The sequence below is a fragment of the Hyaena hyaena genome, unplaced genomic scaffold (assembly GCF_003009895.1).
Source record: "Hyaena hyaena isolate Hyena2069 unplaced genomic scaffold, ASM300989v1 scaffold_130, whole genome shotgun sequence".
Lineage (NCBI taxonomy): Eukaryota > Metazoa > Chordata > Mammalia > Carnivora > Hyaenidae > Hyaena > Hyaena hyaena.
The window spans coordinates 2,118,745-2,137,279 of record NW_024080762.1 but is presented as its reverse complement, the minus strand read 5'-3'; the positions used below and the strand labels follow the sequence as shown (position 1 = coordinate 2,137,279).

General features: G+C 44.7%; 1 protein-coding gene across 1 annotated transcript in view; it reads left to right on the top strand.

Moving 5' to 3' along the window:
- The window catches only part of THSD4 (thrombospondin type 1 domain containing 4), a 549,275-nt gene that overhangs the window by 248,260 nt on the left and 282,480 nt on the right, over positions 1–18,535 (top strand). The window contains exon 7 of the mRNA XM_039237821.1: positions 4,579–4,715. Coding sequence (XP_039093752.1) covers positions 4,579–4,715 — 137 coding nt within the window. The remainder of the gene's footprint in view (positions 1–4,578; positions 4,716–18,535) is intronic.

The window sequence follows — 18,535 nt, the reverse complement described above, 5'->3', positions numbered from 1 at the left end:
CCTCCTGAAGACTATTTCATGTACACTTGAGAAGAATGAGTGTTTTGCTGTTGTTGGGTAGAATGTTCTATAGATAGTTATTAGGTCTGGTTGGTTTATAGTGCTGTTCAGGTCTTCTGTTTCCTTGCTGATCTTCTGTCTAGCCGTTTTATTCATTATTGAAAGTGTGGTATCAACATTTCAAACTATTACTATTGACTTGCCTAGCTCTCCTTTCAATTCTGTCAGTTTGGGCTTCATGTGTTTGGGGGCTGTTGTTGTCTTCCTAATGCATTGACTCTTTTGTCATTATAAAATGCTACTATTTGTCTCTAGTAACAGGTGTTTATTTTAAAGTCTATTTTGTCTGATAGTAGTATATAGCCTGCTCCAGCTATCTTTTAATACAGCGTTCTCATTGCTTTTGTGAGGGAGTCAATTTCCAGATGGTTAGTTAAAACTAACCATTCTGGAAAGTAGAATCTCTACTTCTTAATCACCCTTACAGATTTGTTTCCTGTTTTTAGGCTTTCTTTCTGCCCTATTTCCAAAGTTCCCCCTGGGAGATGCAACAGTATTAGGTAGCTTCTTCGATGCTTCAATTCCTGCTTAGGATCAGTTTTCTTGAGTCTGCTATGTCATTTCCATGAGTGCTTTGCTTCCCATCCTCCAACATTTTGTAACAATTTTACCTCCTTTGCTATTTCCTTTGTCCTTTATCACTTGAAAAATGTCTTTACTCTCATATCAGGGGGCTTTCCAAGGGGACACAGTTCAATGAGTGACTTAAATATTGAACCATATTTGAGAGTAAACTCTTTAGCTGTTAGCTGCTTTATTCTAAGTAACCTGAATATTCTTGTGTGATCTCCAACATTTAATAAGAAGAGAATTTTTTTTTTTTTAACTATCATGGATCCAGATACCTGGCAATACTCTAAATTTAATTACAGATAGTGCTTATCTTATCTTTGAAACTTGGGTGTGGAATTTGAACATCTTTGATTCAAATTAAGAATGATCAGCTGCTTCCAGCTCTTCTCACTACTTGATTTTTCTTAGAGCAGTGGCTCTGAAACTTGTGTACCAGAATTGCCCTGAGGGCTTATTTAAAATATAACTTGCCTGAGTCTCGGATGGATGCAGGAGTAGGAGGCAGAGCCTCAGAATCTGCATTTTCAACAAGTTCGCGTGTGAGGCTGTGCTTCTGGTCCTGGGACACAGAATCACCCTCTCAGTGTGTGGAATATAAAGGTGTTCCCTTTGCGGCTGGGGATGACATGTAGGAGGCAGACGAGAATAGAAGGGGAGAGCAATAAGAGAATTAGGGAGAGAGGGAGACGCCCAATTTGCTCTCAGCCCAGTGCTCCAGGCTGGTGGCCACTCTTCTGTTTTTCTCCTCTCTCTCTGTGCTTGATAAAACCATGCCAAGATCTGCTTAGAGAAGAGGCTCTTGGCTTCTCTTCTATAGAGAAGTATAATGGTATTTACGGGGGGGGGGGAAGAAATGAAGTGATTATCCATGAAAAAACTTAATTGGAGGCCCTGCAAATATATTTTAATGTGGATTTTTTTCTAAAAAAATTAATGTTTATTTATTTTTGAGAGAGAAACAGAAGGTGAGCGAGGGAGGCATGGAGAAAGAGGGAGACACGGAATCCAAAGCAGGCTTCAGGCTCTGAGCTGTCAGCACAGAGCCAATGCGGGGCTCGAACTCACAAACTGTGAGATCATAACCTGAGCCAAAGCCGGGCACTTAACCAACTGAGTCACTCAGGTGCCCTTATTTTTATGTGGAATTTTAAGGTGGCTAGGTAGTGTACACAGAGCTTAAAGAAGTGAGTCCTTATGTACTTTTGTGAAACACACTAGGTTGAGCATTGCCAAGGCAGCAGGATTCTAAGTAGGTCTGTTCGGCAGTCCACAGGTGTCATTTATCTGCTAGAAGCCCTCTCCCCCCCCCCCCCCCCCCCCCCCCCCCCCCCCCCCCCCCCCCCCGCCCCACTTTCCTTCTTGCAAGTCCCAGGCAGCAGGGACACTGAGACACATGGGTAGAGGATCAGACCTAGTGGCTGGTTTGGACCACAGGTGGGACAAGCCCAGACTTAAGCCCAGTCCTCCAGGCTACTTTCCTGTAGCTCTTTGGAGATTCTGCCATAATTGCCCCACATTCACCCAGAATATTCTTCTGTAGTATGTAGAATGTTCCCGGAATGTTCTTCTGCAGTATGGTTGTGAATATGGAGAAATAAAACCGTGGCTGCAAAAGCTAGTATCCCAAAGGCTAGCAGTAGTTGGGAGAGAGGCAGAAGTAAGAACTCAAAACCTGGGCCCCACGTGAGGCTGCCTCACAGTCACTGTTAGTACTTAAAATGCAATGCACCTGCGTAGTCCCTGCTGTCGCTTCAGAAAAAGAAGAACTGGGAAGGAGGAGGCAGGGTCTGGGGAGATAGATGACCTGAGGAAGCAAGCTTTGGGGACTACTTTACCTTTAACTTGTCACCTCCTTTCCTAGGCCTGTTGTGGTGGTGTGTTTTTAATACACAAAATGATGGCTTGGTTTTAGATCATTCCCGACGGTGCTTCCATCTTTGGTATCCTTTGCTTTTTCCAAGATCACTGCTTCTATCTTTTGGGCAGCCAGGGTAAGAAACCCTGCCTCCTGACTTCTAAGATAGAGCTTAGTTGACATAGAAGAGTCAGTGTTCCCTAAACCATGTGGTCCCAGAGGCTTCATGTTATTTCCTGTTAGCGGTTTTCAATGGCTTTGGAGTAAAGTTCATTGCTATGACAGTCAGGCAGCCACACTGGGGAAAATATGATGTATTGTGTTGTGTAGGAAAAAGTCAGTGTTATCCAATCCGGTAATCAGATTTTCAGACACAGGCATGCCCCTGGAACTTGCTGTCGATGGCTGAGCAAAGCGTTAGTCTTGTCTCCAAAAACAGTTAAAGAAGAAAAAAATCAGTATGTATTTGGCTTGTCTGTTTTGGATATGGAAATACATCGCGCCCGGAAACTTTTCTCATTCTTATTTGGAGGCAACTCAATTGTTCTGAAGATATTAGCAGTAGCAGTAATTAATTAGCATGTATTGGACACTGATTGTGTGCTGGGCTCTGTGTGAAATAACAGAAATATAGAGAAAGACTTTGTAGGGGAGGGGAATATATCTTGTTGGGGGAGAGGAAAGAAAGGCAAAAAATAAAATGAAAAAAAAAAAGTCAGTATTTACTTACTCATCCCTCCTTTTATTCCTCGGGAATTGGTAGAACATTTGCTATGTGCCCACCTCTGTACTGGGCACTGGTGATAAAAAAGTGAATATGCCATACACGTCCCTATGGCCCCTCAATACCCTGCTTCAGTGAAGTGTGGTTAACCTTATGGTAGAGGGGGTCAGATCAGATGGATGGATGTATAGGCAAGATCGGGATCCATGGAGGGCTTCCCAGAGGAAGTGACCTGGGAACTAAAGTAAAGGAGAAACCGGAACTAGCCAAGTAAGGCAAAGGCAGAAGAATACTTAAACAACAGCTGGAGAGAGGAAGTGCTTAGCTGGGTACAGAGAAGGATGTAAGGGGAAGCGGTAGGAAATGAGACCATTAAGGTAGGCAAGGTTCAGTTCTTGAAAGATGGTTTCTCTCATTCTGAGGGCTTTGGATTTCAACCCAAGGTGATGGAGGAAACCACTTCAATATCTCATAATGGAGGAATTATAACAGCCATTTGAAAGAACATAAAGATGATTTAACTGCATAGGTATTCAGTAAAAAAATTTTTTTAAAGCAGAACATAGTAATTGTGTGCTCCCTGTGATTGCTGAGAAGTAAGATATAATTATGACTATGTTAAAGCTTAGGAGGATTTCTAAAAGTAGAGTCTATGATTTGCATTGTGAGATTCTTTAAGAATTCCTTCATTGTATCTGCTCAGCATCGAATCTCTACTATCTGCGGGTAGATCAAGACACAATTGCTTCCCTCAGCCATCAAATATGGGGAGATCTAGTAACTTTGATGAAGTTTTATTTATTTTTTTTTATTTTTTAAGTTTATTTATTTTGAGGAAGACAGAGATAGCGTGAGTGGGGGTGGGGCAGAGAGAGGGGGAGAGAGAGAAAGATAGAGAGAGAATACCAGGCAGGCTCTATGCCGCCAGTGTAGAGCCCAACGTGGGGTTTGAACTCGTGAAACTGTGAGATCATGACCTGACCGGAAACAAAGAGTCAGATGCTCAACCAACTGAGCCACCCAGGTGCCCCGATGCAGTTTTTTAAAGTGTGTGATTATGAAATGTTTAGAGTAGGCAAATCCATAGACCAAAAAATAGGTGGATGGTTGCCAAGGTCCAGAGAGAGTGACAGCAAACAGGTCCAGGCTCCTTTTGGGGGGGACGATAGGAATGTTCCGGAATTAGTGATGGTGATTGTAGAACATCAGGAATACACTAAAAACCACTGAATTGTACACTTTGGTTAAAATGGTCATTTTTATGTTATTATGTTATGTGGATTTTGTCTCAGTAAAGAATACCAGAAGGAAAAAAAAAGATGCTTTTTTTTTCTTTTCTTTTTCTGTTTTTCCTTTTTTCTGGTAGTAAAAGGCAATCGGAAGTGTGAATTGAACTGCCAGGCGATGGGCTACCGCTTCTATGTCCGGCAAGCTGAGAAGGTCATTGACGGTACCCCCTGTGACCAGAATGGCACGGCCATCTGCGTGTCTGGGCAGTGCAAGGTAAGTGGCCCGGGCTGGGTGTCCGTGGCGCATTCTCGGGGTGTTTGATATGTGAATGCCAGCTCAGTATGTGCGGCCAGACTGTGGCCCGCAGCCTCCCCCCCCGCCCAGCTCACAGCAGAGGCACTGAACCGCAAGCTCTGAGAGAAGTGGGCTAAGATGCGGAAGCTTGGTCCTCTCTGTGTTTTGATCCTTGGGAGTCACCACGGCTCAGTCTGGCATGTCAAGCACTGAGTGATTTATATTCACACCACGTGCATCCAAAGGGACTCGGCGATCCTTCCTCACCTCTGAAGTGGAGGTTAGAAAAAAGGCGCCACTAGATCAGTCAAGAAACAGCGGGCAGCACGAGGGTGGCATTTTAAGGGCACTTGCCTCCCACCAGATGGGGCGGGCTTCCATGTGAAAGGTGTTTCCTGATTTGTAGCAGAGCAGTACCGCAAACAGGAATTTTCAGCCCCTCCAGACTTGTGCAGTGTGTTCCGGGAGCTCCCTGCCCTGCACTCTGCACACCCTTGGGGCTTGAGAGAATCCTGGTGGGGTGTTAACCTGTGACGGGAAGCGCCATTTGGTTAGAACTCGGCACCTTAGATGGGGTGGCACAGGCTCCGTAGCCACTTTAATTTGGGCCTGGCCTGCCACCCTTCTTTCATCTATCAGTTTGTCAGTGGATCGAAGACTCTAGCAGGTCCATGACTCTTTGGGGCCGGTGCTAAAACTCTGTCTTCGTTAACACTGTGTAGCTGGCGGGCCTCATTTTCAGCAAAGGTAGAGCTCTTTGGTTACCACCTCTGAAAGTTCCTGTTATGCTCTGTATGTAATTGTTTAGTCAAGGCTACTGAAGTATGGTTTATAAGCACAGCCTTCCCCTTCCAGACTTGTTTTTTATTTTTGAGAGAGATCTTGAGTGCAAGTAGGGGAGGGGCAGAGAGAGAGAGTCTGAAACAGTCTCCAGACTCTGAGCTGTCAGCAGAGAGCCTGATGCAGGGCTCGAACTCGGGAACTGCGAGATCATGGCCTGACCCAGAGTCGGACGTTTAACCGACTGAGCCACCCAGGTGCCCCAAGACTTGTTTTTTAATGAGAGAGTTTTAAATAGGAGGCAAGATGACTTAATAAAGCAGTGCACAGATTCTCAGATTTTGAATGAAAGTTCAGAAAGGAACAACTGTCATTTTTATATCTGGTGGGTGCGAAGAGTCTTTGGAAGAGTGAAACCCCAAAAGAAGAAGGACATGGCGTGGAAGAGGTAAGGGAGCATGACGGGAAGAAAAGTAGGGGCTGAGGCCTGTCCGGCCTCCATTCTCCACCCCTTTGGGAGAACCACGCATCCTCTCCGCACCTCGCTGACTTCGGATAATACCCAAGAGGGTTCTGTTAGAGGTTTTGATCTCCAGCTCAAGTGGTCTCTGCTCCTAAATGTGACTGAGCCTGAAATGGTGGCCTTTCCAGCAACATGGCTTTTTCTGACGGGCCCTGAATCTGCTGTTTCATTTCCTGAATGCAGGTGCACATGGCCAGGCAGTGGCATAGAGTAATGGTTAAAACTATGCCCTCGGAAAGTCAGACTGCCTGGATTCAAAGCCTGCCTCTTCCACTATGTGGTTTACTGTGTTGATCCTGCACAGGTTGTATAAGCAATCTGTGCCTGGACCACATGAGGAGGGAGGTACCTATCTCCTGGGTTGTGGTGCAGGGGTTGGCATTTAGTAAGCGGCTGACATTGATGAGTATTAATAAATTGTTTATGTCCACATAGATCCTACTGTATTTGAGTTTGCTATGCAAAAGCATTTGCTTTGTTTATTTGTTTGTTGGTAGATTATGGCTTTATGAAACTCACATTCTGTTTGGGGGGAACGCTGTGGCGTGTTCTCACACTGTAGAGTGAGCTGCTTGGGATAGCACATCCTGATCCAGCAGGGCTGGGGGACAGCCTGAGCTTCTGTTCTTCCAACAAGCTCCCACCGGATGCTAAGGCTACTGGACCACAAGTGGCGACGTTTTAAAGGACGTTTTGATGAGAATACGGTTAACAGAGAGCCAGAAACGTGCATATAAGGTGGTGTCGTGACGTGGAAGGAAGCTGAGGTGTGGTCCCTTTCCATCAGAGGGGTAGGTTTTCTCGGTGCTGTGTTATGTGTCTCTGACCTGACGGCATGCTGGGAAAACAAATACTCATAAGGATGTGGGTGTGGATCCTCGCGGATTGTCGAACACCATCCAGGCTGTAGGGCAGCACCGTTTGCAGATAATAACTGCTAAAAGATCAAGACAGATGTTCCCTAGGATGTGGGCAGATGAATAGGAATTTGATGTTACAAGGACCACTTTGATATCACTGCGTTTTTGTTCTCTGTGCACCTGCCTGAAGTGTCCCTCACTGAAGTTGCTAGAATCATGGACTGTCCTGTCCTCTTTAGAACTTCAGCTTAAATAACCAGAAGTACGTTTGCTCCCCAAGCTGAAGGTCTGTTTACTTTGCAGCTTTCAAAGGGCACAGTGCCCTTTTCTGAATATTTGATTGGAAGCCCAGAATCCAAATTGATATGTCCACCTCACTGACATGGCGCTCAGAGAGCTGTCCCTCGCGGACCAGAGCGTCCGCATCTGAAATAGCTCCAGAAGGCCTCTGCTGGCCACAGAAGGTTACAATGCAAACCCAGGCCTGCAACAGAAGTTAATGAAAGGCAGTGAGCATTCAATAAGAGAACGGGCTAAACCCACAGCAGAGTAGCTGAGAGGGAAGGGTGCTGTCCCCCTTGACACCACGCCAGAGAAAGGCCCCAGGCCCACCCCGTGCAGCCTGGAATGCGGTGTCCCTGTGCCGGCAGAGCAACCTCTGTCCAGCCTGTGTTTCCGCTCTTGCTAGAGTTCCTCTGTGTTTTAGATCCAAGAGTTGGAAGAGGAGCAAGAAGAACGCAGAGGGTCCTACAACTGGCTTGGTGAAGGGCGGGAGTGCTGCAGAAAAAGGGGGTCCCTTACCAGTCCCTCGGTACTGGGTGGTACTTTCTTTTCTTGACAGAGACTGAAGGATCCCAAAAGTTGCCTTCAGGCTAAGGATTCCACGTGGATTGGCTTTGAGGGGGAAAGAACTGTCTTTTCCCCAAACACAAGAATTTATATATATATATACAGAGTCCCTATACCTTCCTTAACTTGACCCCTTCCCTGTAGACATCAAATAGGAACATCTGGCCAATCTTCAGAGAAGTCTCTGAGACACTACTGGTCATGCCCAGTCATTATTGTCATTTATGGGAATGAGACAGCATTTATATGTAATTAACAGAGAGCATAGTAATCATTTCTCTTAAGCACCACGTTTACTGTTGATTTTTTTTTTTTTTTGGCTTGGTCACAGCTTTGAACTCTGTCTAAATAATTCTGAATTTTAATAGTTTGATGATACATGCATTATTTTTGCTCACAACATAATAAAACTAGATGGAAGTTTCTCTTTGATGGTACAGCAGAAAGAACTAGAGGAGAAAAACATTCTGAGCTCCCTGGAGAGCAGCCGTACAGAAACCTCCGACTTCTGGACTTGAATATCCTGAAAGTGAGAACCACCCAAGACCCACCCTCCTCCCCTCAACAAAGAGTCTTTGGTGAAGAAGGAACAGGCTTTGAAGATGCCTTGCAATAAATAGGCCAATGCAAAACCTCGGAGCAGGAAGATGTGGAGTGGATATGGCTAGCTAGGAGCCTTTTCAGAGAATGTACCATGTTCCAGACACTGCGCTGTGTGCTTTACATTCAAAATGATATGTAGGGCCCTGGGGTGGCTCAGTCGGTTAAGTGTCCGACTTCCAGTCAGGCCATGATCTCATAGTTTGTGAGTTCAAGCCCCACTTCAGGCTCTGGGCTGACAGCTTGGAGCCTGGAGCCTGCTTCAGATTCTGTATCTCCCTCTCTCTCTGCCCCTTTCCTAGTCTCTCTCTCTCTCTCTCTCTCTCTCAAAAATAAACATTAAAAAACATTTTTTAAAGAGTGTGTTTCAAAAAACTGATATCATTAATCCATCCATCTTCATAGTAACTCGGTGGGAATTATCAGTCCTCCTTTTACAGAGGGAAATATAACTGTATAACATTGCACTGAGTCAGGCAATAAAGGCTACCTAACAGCTGACTATTAGTAATTGTTTTGGGGGGCTGAACTGTTCATCAGAGTAGGAAGCGGTCATTTATATGTGATGAGAAGAAACCCATGTGCATTATTTAGGTCTGTCTCCTCTCCTGACTTTATTTTCCTCAATGCCTCTTTCCAAAACAGACCGCTTTTGCACAATGTGTGTCAAGACATGTCTCTCTTTGGCTTAAACTCCACGTGTGGCTCCCCCTCGCCTACGGGAATAAAGTCCAGGTCCTGCATCATCTGTCTCCTGCCCGGCCTCCCCGGATCCCCAGTGCTGGCCGGTCTGGGACATGTTACCCCCCCAACCTAGCAGGCCCGCAGCATTGTGCGTCCACGGGAACGTACGTGCTGTGCCCTCAGCCTTGCGTGCTCTTGTGCGTCCACTCTTGGTCCACTTGGTGGGCTCCGCTCGGGAGCCACCGGCTGACCCCCATGAGCACTGTTTCTATGCCTCTGTCCCCACTGCTTGTAACTGTTTGCTCCCAATGCCTCCATCTACCACCCAGCAGGCTGGGAGCCATTCCAGCCACTTTGCTTTAGCAAAATGCCTACCATTGAATAGGTGCTTAAAATAAACGTGTAAATGAATTGAGGTCTTGGTGACTCAGCCTGCTGGATTTCAGCAAATGAAATTAGTCTTGTAACCAGCACGGAGTTTTCTCTTTTTTGGCTGGGACGGGCATGAGTGCAGCTAAAACAAGGACATGAAGCCCCCTTGGCCAGATCCCCAGAACCCAAGGCCTCAAAGGTCGGGGGAAATTCTTGGCATCTGCCAAGCTCTTGATCTCTCAGACAGTTTTATTTTGCTCATTCGGAATTTCTTGAGTCCCTTCAGAGCGAAGGCAGGAAAGGACACATGCTGGTGGTGCCTTCTGTGGAGGGAAAAGACCCCTTCTGCCCTCAGAGTTCCACCTCTCATCCCCGGTGGGTCCTCGCTTTCCATGCAGGGCACTTGTTGAGGCCCACGGTCCGCCTGTCCTCAGTGGGGCCTTCACACCTCCCCTCCCAGCGGGGACACTGCTCGCCTTCAATCTGGACACAGCCGCAGACGGTTTCAGATTTATTCAATAAATTAAAGCAAGGTAACTGTTTCCAAATGTTCAGAGATAAGCTCTGGACCGCGTGCCGCCCCAATGGGGAAGGATGACAGAACGGGGTTTGTGTGTGTTTAGGCCCAGAGTTCCGTCATTCACAATATTGTGCTTTCCTGAGCCAAATGGGCCCGATACCCCTGCCCACGTCTCTGCCCGTTTGCCCCAAGTTGCTGCTTTGTTTTCTTTGGTGGACTTTGCTTATAGTTCTATTGCTACTTGAATAAAAGCCAGAGACTAACTGTGTCAGGTAAAATGTTCTCCCCTTTGCCAGACATCTGCATGATTCAGCCTTGGAATAGGGTGGAGAGCCTTCACACTGCTTGAATTCTGAGCTTACGGGACACTTTGTGGACTCCCACCATATTCCCACCCCCAGCAGACGGTGCTGTTTGTGACTATGAAAGTGCTTATCATATTATGTTACAGTTATTTTGACACGTCTGAAGTCCCATAAGAGAGGGAACGAGTATTTTGTGTATTTGTGTCCTCAGGGCTTAATTAACATGTTAAGATTATTCAGTAAAAATTCTTAAATCGTATGAAAGAATGAATGAAAGAGCAAGTTAGAAACTGGCTGTGTAAACCTCCTTCCCTACAAGTAATCAAGAATAGGATTAAAGAAGCGTTGAAATGTTAGATTCCAGGCCCTGTTCTCAGGACCTCCCGACATCTGAAACTGAGACCTAAAGTACCACTGACGAATGTGCCTTCTTTTTTGCACTTCTTTCCCATTATCAATGATTTTTCTCACTTTCAATCATTGGGACCACCCCTAACATAAAAACTCTGGTTGCATTTCTTAATTGATGCAGACTTACTAATTAAGCATTGACAGCCCAAGCAATATGGTATGATTATTAATTGATTCAGCAAATAATCTTACCTGCTCCCTGATGGACACTGGGCTGGGCATGGGGGATAAAACAGTGGAAAAGATTAACACGGTTCCTCCTCACATCGAGTTTACAATTGAATGGAAAAAGTAATAGAGAGAAAACTTTGGTTAATGGGCAAAAGAAGTACAAAATTTTATGAGCATTATGGAATTAATGGGAGAACCGAGATGGGGAACTGAGGAGGCACAGCTTAGATGGACTGTAGGTGGGGGCAGGGGTCGAGGTAATGAGTGGAGGTGGGGCTAGTGACCTCGTAGGTCCCCAAGGACGGGAGAAAATGTACACCAAGTCTCCAGCTCAGGACCCAGGACCCAGCTAGTACTCCGGAGCTGATACACACGGAGATGCACCTTTTGTGCCTTCTCCCCACTCTCTGCCCCTAAGTTAATCTGGTGTCCCCTTGATGGTGCTGAGCTTGGGTCCTCCAAGGAGCACACACATCTTCTGAGCGTATGCCAGCTTTAGCAATAGAAAGGCCTCCGGAAAGACTCCTGGAAACTGGATGATACCAAGAGCAGGTTTGGGGGTCAGCCAGGATCTCCAATATGAAAGTAAGTAAAAGAGGGGCTGCCCAGGTAAAATTGGGGCAGGCTATCCAGAGCTTCAACCTGACGTTCCTTGGTGTTCTCTCCTGTACCAGAGAGAGGCATTTAGGGCTGCTTCCCCCGAGCTTTCTGAAGGAATGGGCAGCATTCCCCCAACAGGATCTTAAAGAAGTGTTCTATCTAAGTAGGTAGGGGTGGCGACTGGCATTTGTAACTGAGACTTCTGAGGAAGCTTCAGCAGAGTCCCCTGGGCCAAATATCTCTCTCAGCCCCCACGCAGCCCATGGCCACCCCTATACCAGTCACAGGCTAGAAGCCCCATCTGCATATGATCTGTCACACATAGACACTGCTGCGCTATGCCACACATTCCAAAAGGCTTGCCCCCACGGGTACTTTTCCGCAAGGCACTAGATGGCATTTAAGGTGTGCAGAATTGGGGCGCCCGGGTGGCTCAGTCAGTTAAGCATCCGACTTCAGCTCAGGTCATGATCTCACGGTTCATGGGTTCGAGCCCCGCGTCGGGCTCTGTGCTGACAGCCAGCTCAGAGCCTGGAGCCTGCTTCAGATTCTGTGTCTCCCTCTCTCTCTGACCCTCCCCTGCTCACTCTCTCTCTCTCTCTCTCTCTTTCTCAGAAATAAATAAAAAACACTGAAAAAATTTTAAGGTGTGCAGAGTCTAGCTGTGCTGCAGACGGAAACTCCAGGCAGTCTCTGATCAGACTCACAGAGTCTGAGGGGAACAGTCGCTCCCACTTTCCCTTTGGTGCCTCTGCACATCATCACTGAGTCAGCTCATGTTCTTAACTGGTGATATTGATGTGGGGTCAGACTTCTTCTTTTACAGAGAGGACTGCTTAGCCTGAGGACGACTCCAGGAGAGCCTCAAGCCTGAGTGCAGGTACATAGGGAAGCCCACCCTCCCAACCACAAGGTTGGGCATTTCGTGTAAATTTCTGCTGAGAGTCAGGTCAAACCGAGTGGCGAGGAGCCCTGCTAGTGCGTTAGACAAGCCTTAGAAAAATAGGCACAAGTTGCATACGTCTAGGTAGAAATAGGTGTTGGAGGACAAAAGTGCCAGATGAAATTACTTACATTTTGTATTTTGTATTCTTAATAGATCATACATTTACATGACTCAGACATCAGAAAGTATGATCCCCCGCCCCCTATCCACGCACCTCCCCGTGCCCCAACAGAAAATAATCATTGTTCGATAGTTTCTTTTTATTTAAAAAAAAAAAAAAATGTGTTTAACGTTTATTTATTTTGAGAGAGAGGGAGAGAGAGAGAGACAGAATGCAAGTGGGGGAGGGGCAGAGAGAGAGGGAGATACAGAATCTGAAACAGGCTCCAGGCTCTGAGCTGTCAGCACAGAGACCCACGCAGGGCTCGACCTCAAAATCGCCAGATCCTGACCTGAGCTGAAGTCGATGCTTAACCGACTGAGCCACCCAGGTGCCCCAGTAGTTTCCTTTTTTAAGGCAGATATTTTTATGCATCTACAAGCCCACGATATGTTATTTTCTCCTTCTTTTGGACACATATAGTAGCTTACCACACACATGGTTCTGGACCCTGCTTTTCTTACTCAACATTCCTTGGCAAACTTTCCATTTCAGTATCTGAAGCACCTCCTCCTCCTGTTCACAGTGGCATCGTGATGCATCGTATGAATTAACCATGGTTTATTTAACCAGGATGCACGTTTAGGATAGGTCCAGTCTTACCCATCACCGGCAAATCTGCAATAAATACACTGGCGTGGGGGTCATTTTACATGTTTGCAAGTATCTGTAGGACACACTCTTAGGAGTGAGTCAAGAGTCCATATGTATTTGTGATTTTAATGCTTAGTGGGTGGCAAATTGCTCTCCTGAGCGGTTGAAACAACTAACAGTCCCGCCAGTGCTATCTGTGGGTGGTGTGTTGTCCAACATTGAATTTTGGCCAATCTGATAAGTGAAATATGGGATTTTGGGGTAGTTCCCATTTGCATTTATCTTATTTTGAGTGAGGTTGAGCATCTTTTCATAGGTTTAAGAACCATTTAGGGGCCTGCAGTAGGATGCGTTGGATGCAGAATTTAAGGAGGTATTTAATGAAATTAAATTCTCAGGGCCTCCTTAAATTTGGAGCCGTAAGTGTCTCACCTGCCCTGCTCTATTCCCTGCCCCCAATAGTACTGCCCTCCTGACCCAGGAACAATGTCTTTTTGTGTGATCTGTTTTTTTATTGTGTTGTTGATCTTTTCCTTAATTTGTAGGAGCTTTTCATACATGAAAGAGTTTTTTTTTATGATAGAAATTGCAAGTGGTTCTTTTTTTTTTTTCAAGTAGCCTTTTGACTTATGCCTTTGATCATGAGGTTTTGTTTATTTTTTTGCCCCGCAGAAGTTTTACATTTTTCAAACAGTGAATTTAGCAATTCTCTTTTCTGCTTCTAGACTTTGTGCCATGGAAAGACCTATTACAGTCTGAAGCTTAAAAACATTCTTCTGTGTCTTCCTTCACTAATTTGTGGCTCTGTGCTTTTACATTTTTACATTTTATATTAATCCATTTGGAATTTGCCCTAGTGTATTGTGAGAGGTATGGGTTTAATTATGCTTTTTTTTAGATGGCTACCCAGTTATGCCTTACCATAATTGAATAAATCTTTCCCTCATTATTTTGAGGCTCTCTCTTTATTATTGTGTATATGTACATATGTAAGCATATATTTGGGGTTTTCTAGTCTGTTCCATTAGTCTATATGTCTATTCATACATGATACCAGAACATACATTTTCAGAGCAAAATTAAACATACCAGCATTTAAACTTGTGTTGGGGAGGAAAAGTTTTCTTCTGTTCTTCAAGATTCTTCTGCCTGATCTAAGAATAAAATTGACACAAAACAGGTTAACAGGAAGAGATCACATTTAATTATGTACCTATGTGAAATCCACATGTACATGAGAGATTCCAAAGACATTCAGGCAAAGTGAGATAAATATGTCATTCTGGACCAGGGAGAAGTGGGTGAGGGTCTAGGGCTTCAAAGAGAAGGAAGGCAGGTCACAGGAAGAATGGCAAGTGTTTGCTAGGTCATCCAGAAACAATGGGACAGAGAGCACTTTGCTCAAACAGGCCTTGCTTAAGTCCTCCCTGTCTCCCATACCTAGAGTATATTAAACTATAGTGAGGGTGGTGAATGAGCAGGTCCTCCATCTAAGTCCTTTTAGGCAGTTAGTGGGAAGGCAAAAACAAACAAACAAAACAAAAACAAAAACCAAAAAACCCTTTGAGTCTTCTCTTTTCATTTTTTAAGCTTATTTATTTATTTTGAGAGGGAGGGAGAAAAGAGAGAGAACAGGCACCAACAGGAGAGGACAGAGAGAGAGGGAGAGAGAGAATCCCAAACAAGCTCCATACGGTCAGTGCAGAGCCTGATGCGGGGCTTGAACTCACGAACTGTGAAGTCATGACAGGAGCCAAAATCGAGAGTTGGACACTTAACCGACTGAGCCACCCAGGTGCCCCTTGAACCTTTTGTTTCTTAAAAATAATCAGCCTAAAATAGTTATATGCCAGAGAGACACATTTTGCAGTAGCAGATTTTGTTGCCCTGCATTTATGGAAGGGAAGCTTGCTCTTTGCTTGCAACCAATGCACTCACAACAATTTATTTTATATTTTGTTTTATTTTATTTTATTTTACTTTACTTTATTGTACTTTATTTTATTGTTTATTTTATTTTATTTATTTAGAGAAAGAGAGAGTGTGAGTGGAAAAGGGACAGAGAGAGGGGGAGAGAGAGAGAGAGAGAATTCTAGGCAGGCTCCTTATTGTCAGCTTGGAGCCCAGTGTGGGGCTTGAACCTATGAACTGTGAAATCGTGACCTGAGTGAAACCAAGAGTTGGATGCTCAGCAGACTGAACCAACCAGGCACCCCCAGACTTGGAATGAAAACCTTTCTCTATCACTTGGAAAAAACCATCTGTGCTTAGAGGCTTTAGCAAGACTTCATATTCACAACACATTTTTACTTCATGGAGAAGTGAATGCTCCATGACTTTTAGGACTGTAATAGTCAAAGTTATGACCATAAAATGTACTCCCAATGACAAAACCATGGTAGCCCAGGTCAAGATCTCATGGATGGTTGGGGGAAAGATAAGAAGAATTAGAAGACTTCTTGGAAAACACAGAATAAAAGCTCTAGCAGCTATTTACTTTTGTAATTAACTAGATTTGACAGGGGGAAAAAATTGCTGCTTCTAACAGCAACCCAGCTCTGAAGGTACTGTCTTCTGTCATTCAGTAGATTGGCAATATCTTCTTCTGTTTTTTACGGATCCTGTCAATTTCTTAAAGTTTATCCATTCACCTCCTGGTAGTTTGAAGTTTAGTTTATCCTAATTATTTTTCCTCTGCCTTATTTTCACAATTATCAGCAACATACTAATAATAACTGCAGCATTCAAGGATATTCTGGATCTGGTTTCCTAACCAAACCTTGAGAAGGTGCCTCAGGAAAAATTCTTTTTTGCTCTACTTCGAAACTGACCCAAATGGACTAAAGAAGGAAGATCCGTAATGGCCAAGATTGCCAAGGGACTGAATATAATCATGTGTGCAAAAAGAGCTTAGATTCAGACATTGGTGTTCAAATACTAGCCTTGTTTTCTCAAAACTGTACTTGACAAAGCTGTGAAGTATGCTTGTCTCCCTCGTGAGAACCCTGATTAGCTTTTCCTGGGTGAAAGATCATTGTATCCTTTGGGTTTTAAATTAGTTTCTAAAAGCCTCATTTAAATACTTGACATATGCAGTGTGAGGTTTCAAATATATGATATAAATAAAGCACAAGGCTTTGAGTTTCTGTGGTGCTTGCTGTGTTCTTGATGTTATTTCTCACTTGGGCAAAGATAGGCTTTATTAAAACATGTATTTGAGCCCCACAAAGTGAGGCTAGAGATCATGCAATATTTTGTACGTGGAAATCCGTGTCTTACTGCTGTATTCCAGTTTTCATAGATTATGTAGCCCAATATCAAGTAAATATGACTGGAATACTTTTTGGTGATGACTTTTCCCGATACCTTACGGAGGGTGGTTTTGCAGAACTGGTTGATAGTGACACCTAGTGTTTGGTGTTGAAATGACATGTCCTTCTTAAAAGCAGCTCCTAAAATAAACTAGCATAAATTACAGTGTCATTCAGAGCCGACAATGGGCTAAAGAAGCCAAAATTAAAATAAGTGTACGTGGAGTAATGGGGGCAATAACTGAGACAAATGTAAATTAGAAAGGCAATTTCTCCTTAACGACACCAAGAAATATACATAATACCAGGGGCCACTGTGTAAACTGTTTATTTTCAGTGTTAGTTCTGAATCACTTGTTTTAGTTCAATCTCTTTGTCCCTTCCCAAACCAGGCATGGGTGTGAATCCACTGAACAAATTGCCTTGAGCAAGTCACATAATTTCTCCGAGACTCCGTCCTCTTAAATATGAATTAAAGATGCTGAGATGACCTCATAAAATTCTGGAAGAATTAAATATTGTTTCATGCTAAAGACCTGATAGAACTGGTGATGGTTGGTGATGTGTCTGGGAGCTTATTTGTACAGATCTTCACGTCTGAGGGTAGCAACGACAGATGGGGACCAGGGACAGAAATTGTCCAGGAAATTGGAGTGGGATCTTGGGAACAGTGAGCAATGGGAGCTGTGTCCTGACATGAACAGAAAATGTGGGCCAAATGAGGCTCAGATGAAGGTAACCACGGTGACCATAAAGTCCAGTGGGATTGGGAAAGCCGCTGCCCCCTGACCTGGGATACAGGGTGTGTGAAAGAGGGATGGAAGGCAGCGCCAGGCACCGGGCCGGCCGAGCTTTAGGAAGATATGCAGAAACAACTACCCACTCTCAGCCATTTCTTGTCTTTTCTGAGGCCCCGTTTTCCACTTCTGTGAAGTGGGGATATCTGTCAGGGCCGCAAGGAGTTAATGAGAAGATGCTTGTTAAGACCCCCAGCACAAGCCCTGGCCTCGCTTTAATAAGCTCACAACAAGGAAGGACGCAGAAGCAGAAGAAGAGAAATGGGACAAGCAAACTCTGGTTCAGTCCTTGGTCACGGGACTCTTTGATTCCTCCTTGCCTTTCTCACAGCTCCCTAGAGATCCTTTTCTTCCTCTCTGTCCCACATAGGTCACCTCGGGGAGCATTCCCTGACCCTGGGGGATACCATTGATGAGGTGGGGTTGGTGGGGTTCAGAGTCCATGGCCAAGAAGGAGTTCTTGAAGACATCTTTGGTGCATAAAGGTGATTTTATTAAAGCACAGGAGAAGACCCCTGGGCAGAAAGAGCTGCACTGGGCTTGTGAAGAGTGACTGGTTATACACTATGGAGGTGGGGGAGGTAAAGTCAAGAAGAAGTTTCTTAAAGGAATTCCTATATGCTAAGGAAGACCTAGCTATCTTCAAACTAAGGTTGTTTTTACCTGTAGCAAAGCATTAACATTAAGACAGTAGGGAGCCCCTGAACCTTAGGCCATTGATAAGATTGCTCCTTTCTTGTAGTATTACTAAGGTATTTATAAATTGATGGAGACTCTATCAGTTTAACCATTTTTCTTTTTTTTTTAATTTTTAACGTTTATTTTTGAGAGAGAAAGAGACAGAGCACGAGTGAGGGAGAGAAAGAGACAGAAAGACAAAAGAGAGAGAAACTGAAGCAGGCTCCAGGCTGGGAGCTGTCAGCACAGAGCCTGATGTGGGGCTTGAACTCGGGAACCGCAAGATCATGACCTGAACCGAAGTCAGATGCTTAACTGACTAAGCCACCCAGGCGCCCCTAACCATTTGTTTTCTGTCCTTTCCTTTGTTCTTGGGCAGCCTGGAGTGCCTGAGGAATGTCACACATTTCCTACCTGGTGGAGGGGGAAGGTTGCTGGTTCTGTGCCCTCAGCTTGCCTGACTCTCCCTCATCACCTTTTCTCTTCTCATTAGATGTAGTGGCAGTATTTGCTTACATATGTGAGTAAACACTGGTAGACAGTGAGCCCCCAGAACAGACTGACTGAGCTTAGGTGCTTAAGAAATGTTGATAGAATGTGGAAACTAATTTGACAATAAACTATTTGTAAAAAAATAA